The sequence below is a fragment of the Mirounga leonina genome, unplaced genomic scaffold, assembly GCF_011800145.1.
Source record: "Mirounga leonina isolate KUSES-001 unplaced genomic scaffold, KU_Mleo_1.0 Mir_154, whole genome shotgun sequence".
NCBI classification, from domain to species: domain Eukaryota; kingdom Metazoa; phylum Chordata; class Mammalia; order Carnivora; family Phocidae; genus Mirounga; species Mirounga leonina.
In genome coordinates, this window is record NW_023270389.1 from 25638733 (window position 1) to 25643318 (window position 4586).

Here is a 4586-nt window from a genome sequence, read left to right on the forward strand (position 1 = left end):
TCTTTTGATAAATAGTTTTTTTAAATGAAGTCAGATTTATTAATTATTTTATGTTTCACTTCCTTTTTTTTTATTTAGGAGATTCTTCCCTGTTTTGGGGTCATAAATATACTCTCATATACTTTCTCCTAAAAGTTCTAAAGATTCACTTTTCACATTTAGGCCTTTAATTCATCCTCAGTTGATTTTTGTGCATGTTATAACATGGAGATCCAATTTTATTTTTTCAATTTGAAAAATAAATGTCTGGCTCTATTACTGAATCTATAAACTGAATGTGAGCCTATCTATAGTCTCGAATTAATCTTTCCTTCCTGTTTAACACAATCTTTGAAGGTTTTGTAGAAGAATAATCATTTGAGTGGACCTTAAAAAATGAATAGGATTCCAAGAGGCAGAAATGGGAGAAGTAATTTGAAGAAACATGGCACAAATAATGAGATGAGGAATTTAGAAGAGACGGTCTTAAAACGGAAAAGAATCTACTTTGATCAAAGTGTTGGTCACTGAGTAAAAGATTGGCATGGTATTGAATCCCACTGTCCAATATAATACCCACCAGCCACGTGTGGCTTGAAATGTGGCTAGTCCAAATTGAGATGTGCTCTAAGTGTAAAATACACCTCAGATTTCAAAGACTTAGTAGGGCTTTTTTCTGGTTACTGCGGTGCAAGGAACCATAAGCAGCAGAGTCTCCCGCGAGACCCTGTATGAGGCAGTGTGGGAAGTCCTGCACGGGAACCCGCACAAGTGCCGGAAGTTTTCAGAGATGGTGGAGCTGCAGATCAGCCTGAGGAACAATGACCCTTATAAGGACAAATGCTTCTTGGGCACCGTCAGGCTTAAGTCCACTCCCCGCCCCAAGTTGTCCGTATGTGTTTTGAGGGACCAACAGCACTGTGATGAGTCCAAGGCTGTGGATATTCCCCACATGGATATTGAGGTGCTGAAGAAACTCAACAAGAATAAAAAATTAGTCAAGAAGCTGGGCAAGAAGTATGATGCCTTTTTGGCTTCAGAATCTCTGATCAAGCAGATCCCATGAATCCTGGGCCCATGACTGAATAAGGCTGGCAGGTTCCCTCTCTTGCTGACCCACAATGAGAACATGGTGGCCAAAGTGGATGAAGTGAAGTCCACAATCAAATTCCAGATGAAGAAGGTGTTGTGTCTGGCGGTGATGGTTGGCCACATGAAGATGACAAATGATGAGCTCATGTACAACATCCACTTAGCTGTCAATTTCCTGGCATCATTGCTCAAGAAGAGTTGGCAGGACATCCAGGCTTTATACATCAAGAGAACCATGGGCAAGCCCCAGTGCCTGTACTAAGCACAGTTTAATAAACCCTAGTGTGCTACCATTAAAAAAAAGACTTAGGAAAAAATACTGTAAAGTATCTCAGTAATGTTTTATATTAATTACATATCAAAATGATATTTTGGATATATTGGGTTGAAAAAATATATAATTAAAATTAATTTCATCTGTTTCTTTTTACTTTTCTTAATGTGGCTACTAGAAATTTTTAAATAACAATTGTGGTTTGCATTATATTATATTGGGACTGGTATGGAATGCCAGCAAAGTAGGCCAGGACCAGATTGTGGAGGATTTTGAATGGTGTTATAAAAAGTTCCATGTGTCACTCATTAAAGTAGTAGGAGAGAATCAAAGAGTTTTGAGGAAAGGAAAGGCAGTTTAATATTCCTAACTTAATGACTAAGCATCCTGTCTGCACACAGCCAATTTTAGAAACCATTTTACCATTAGCTCTGGGCAGATGATTAATTCTGGCAATGTGATTCTGATGAGAATATTTGATGTGGTAGTCCTTGCGTTTTTATTGTAGCACGAATGAAACAAATCTAATGTGTGCTCCTTTAAGGGGAAATTGGAACATAAATGAGCCAAACTTTTAATAATTCCCCATTACTTAGGGGATAAAGTGATTCTTTTTGTCTGGAATTAACTCAGTATTGTCAGCTTTCAAAATTCTCTACATCTCCCCCCAGTCCAGTCAAATATGTTTAAGCCTTATATACAGCATGGTCACTATAGTTAATAATGCTGTAGTGCATATTTGAAAGTTGCTAAGAGAGTAGATCTTGAAAGTTCTCATCATAAGAAAGAAAACTTGTTACTGTGTGTGGTGACAAGTTCACTAGACTTACTGTGGTGATCATTTTGCAATGTATACAAATACGGAATTGTTATGTTGTGCACCTGAAACTGTTATATGTCAATTATACCTGGGTAAGAAAATAATTGTTAACATATGTTAAGTGTTGAAGTGTAGATAGTGTTAGAATGCTAGAAAGAGCAGAATCTGTAGTCTGTTCTTGTTACTTCTCTGCCATTGTCTTTACGTGACTTCATGATTGCTTATTTCTTGTCAGACACCATTCTAAACAATTTGTATAAACTATCTTAGGAATTCTCACAATTACTCTATTGTCCTGAGACACAGAGAAGTAGCTTGCTCAAGAACACATAGTGGAATAAGGTTTGTTTTTTATTTTTTGGAAGTAAGCTTTCAAAGAGGGGCACCTAAATTCAGAACCCAGGCTTTATGTAGAAACATTTATCCTTTCAGTTTTTCAATGGACACATATGCACCTTTTTAAAAAATTGCTTTGAAATATTTCCTAACTTAACAATATTTTGCAATTTTTCCCGAGTTGTATTCTTGTATAACATGATTATTAATAGCTATATAATATTCCATGTATTAAGGCTGTACCATAATTTGTATAGCCGTTTTGTCATTTGCAATATTTTCCAATCAAAATACCATGACAATCTTTCCTGTAATCAAGTTTTTTTATACACCCTTGATTATTTCTCTAGGACAAATTCCTACAAGTGAAATTTCTGGGCCAGAGCAATCACTCCTAAAGCGCTGGAATTAAGCAGATGGAATGAAGGGAAAGCAACAGAGACTCTTCACTGTCCCACCCTCAGCCCCATGGTGGGTAATTCTCCAAGACCAGCCCTGTAGAAGAAGGCAGTGCTCAGACTGCTGATGGATGTGGAAGAGAAGAGCCTCCAGGGCTATGATCAATGAAATCTCTCCACTGGCACGTTCAGCTTTCCTGTCTCTCTGGCTTGCAGGGCTTCTGCCCCCCAGGGTCACGGCTGGGGACTTCCTCCAGGGTTTGCGTCACTTAAAAATTACTTGGACGTCTTCAAGGGACGTATAGGACAATCACACTATCCCTCTGCAGGGTCCTTTCTCGCACTCCAAACTACGCAGTTCAACCCAGCAGCTTCCGAGCAGTGTATTTATATTCTCTCTTAATCTTTTCTTTTCTGTTGTCGGTTCGGCTTTAGAACTGATATCCGCCCTATTATCAATAGTAAAATAGATCTGATGCCACTACAACACTTCAAAGGTGGTAAACCTCGCGTCCCCTTACTCCTGGAGAGAGATTACAAATCAAAGAAGCCTACGTGATCATGGTTATTGAGCATATAAATACCTCGAAATTCTGAAGTAGCTGCTAATGCTGGTGAAAAGTGCGTGATTTAGGTCTTCTGTTTCTCTTTGTTGTAGGAATCCTGAGCTTTCTCGGGTTTAAAACAGTTTCACAAAACACAGGTGGAAGAAATCGAGTACACAAGGTTCTTTATTCTTATGTAAGGCATTGTAGTAGAAGCCTTTTCTCGTGAGAGCCCGGATAGCTCAGTCGGTAGAGCATCAGACTTTTAATCTGAGGGTCCAGGGTTCAAGTCCCTGTTCGGGCGCTTTGCTTTAACGTTCGCGTTTACTTTTCTCTTCAACTATTAACAAGCTGAGAAACACAAATTTTGTCTCAATGGGAAACCACTGCGCAAAAACTTCCATATTCGCCAGGAAATTAAGTGATTTTGCATAGTCGGTTTTTCTCTTCCCTGAGAACACATTTACCTTGCATATTCTAAAAGCAATGAAAAATTGAATTCAGTTTAAAGTGGAAGTACGTTTTATCACAAGAATTTCTTATGCTAATATTTGGTAATGTAAGTAAGGGGCAAAAGCCACAGACGCCCGAACAGGGACTTGAACCCTGGACCCTCAGATTAAAAGTCTGATGCTCTACCGACTGAGCTATCCGGGCGCTCTTAAGAAACATTGCTCTTCTGTTTACTTGATATAATTCTAATAAGTTACTTCTCTGGCAAAATACATTTTAAAGTGCCTTTTTCAACACAATAAAGAAAAACATTCGCTTTCCTATCCTTTTCTCCATTTACTTAAGACACATGTTCTTCAAGTTCTCTCATATTTCATGTTTACTCAATTGCCAATATCTACAAAACTGAAACGAAACAGTAGTAACTTACAAGACAAGGCATCCAACATTAAGCTTTCAGACATAGAGTTGCAACCTCTTTTTATTATAATTCTTCTGTCTTCTATCACTTCGCTGATAGGACCTCTTAATTTTAGTTAACTCTATGGAGCCAGATTACCGTATTTGTCCCCTTAATGAAAAATACATTTCCATTCACTAGATGATGTCGCTGTTAGATAAGCATTCCTCAGCACAAAAGAAGGAAAGACGCATTTGATTCATGAATAGAGGAGCTAATAGAAGAAAAT

The 4586-nt window shown here is 38.1% G+C and overlaps 1 protein-coding gene and 2 non-coding genes across 3 annotated transcripts; 2 read left to right on the forward strand and 1 right to left on the reverse strand.

Moving 5' to 3' along the window:
* The first annotated feature begins 400 nt into the window (after positions 1 to 400).
* On the forward strand, positions 401 to 1333 carry LOC118013806 (60S ribosomal protein L10a-like). Its single transcript, XM_035009594.1, is given in 2 exon segments — positions 401 to 409; positions 647 to 1333. Coding segments are annotated over 2 exon segments (696 nt in total).
* Positions 1334 to 3675: 2342 nt separating this feature from the next.
* On the forward strand, positions 3676 to 3748 carry TRNAK-UUU. Its single transcript has one exon. It is a non-coding gene; the product is annotated as a tRNA-Lys (tRNA).
* A 280-nt stretch (positions 3749 to 4028) lies between these two features.
* On the reverse strand, positions 4029 to 4101 carry TRNAK-UUU. Its single transcript has one exon. It is a non-coding gene; the product is annotated as a tRNA-Lys (tRNA).
* Positions 4102 to 4586: the final 485 nt, after the last annotated feature.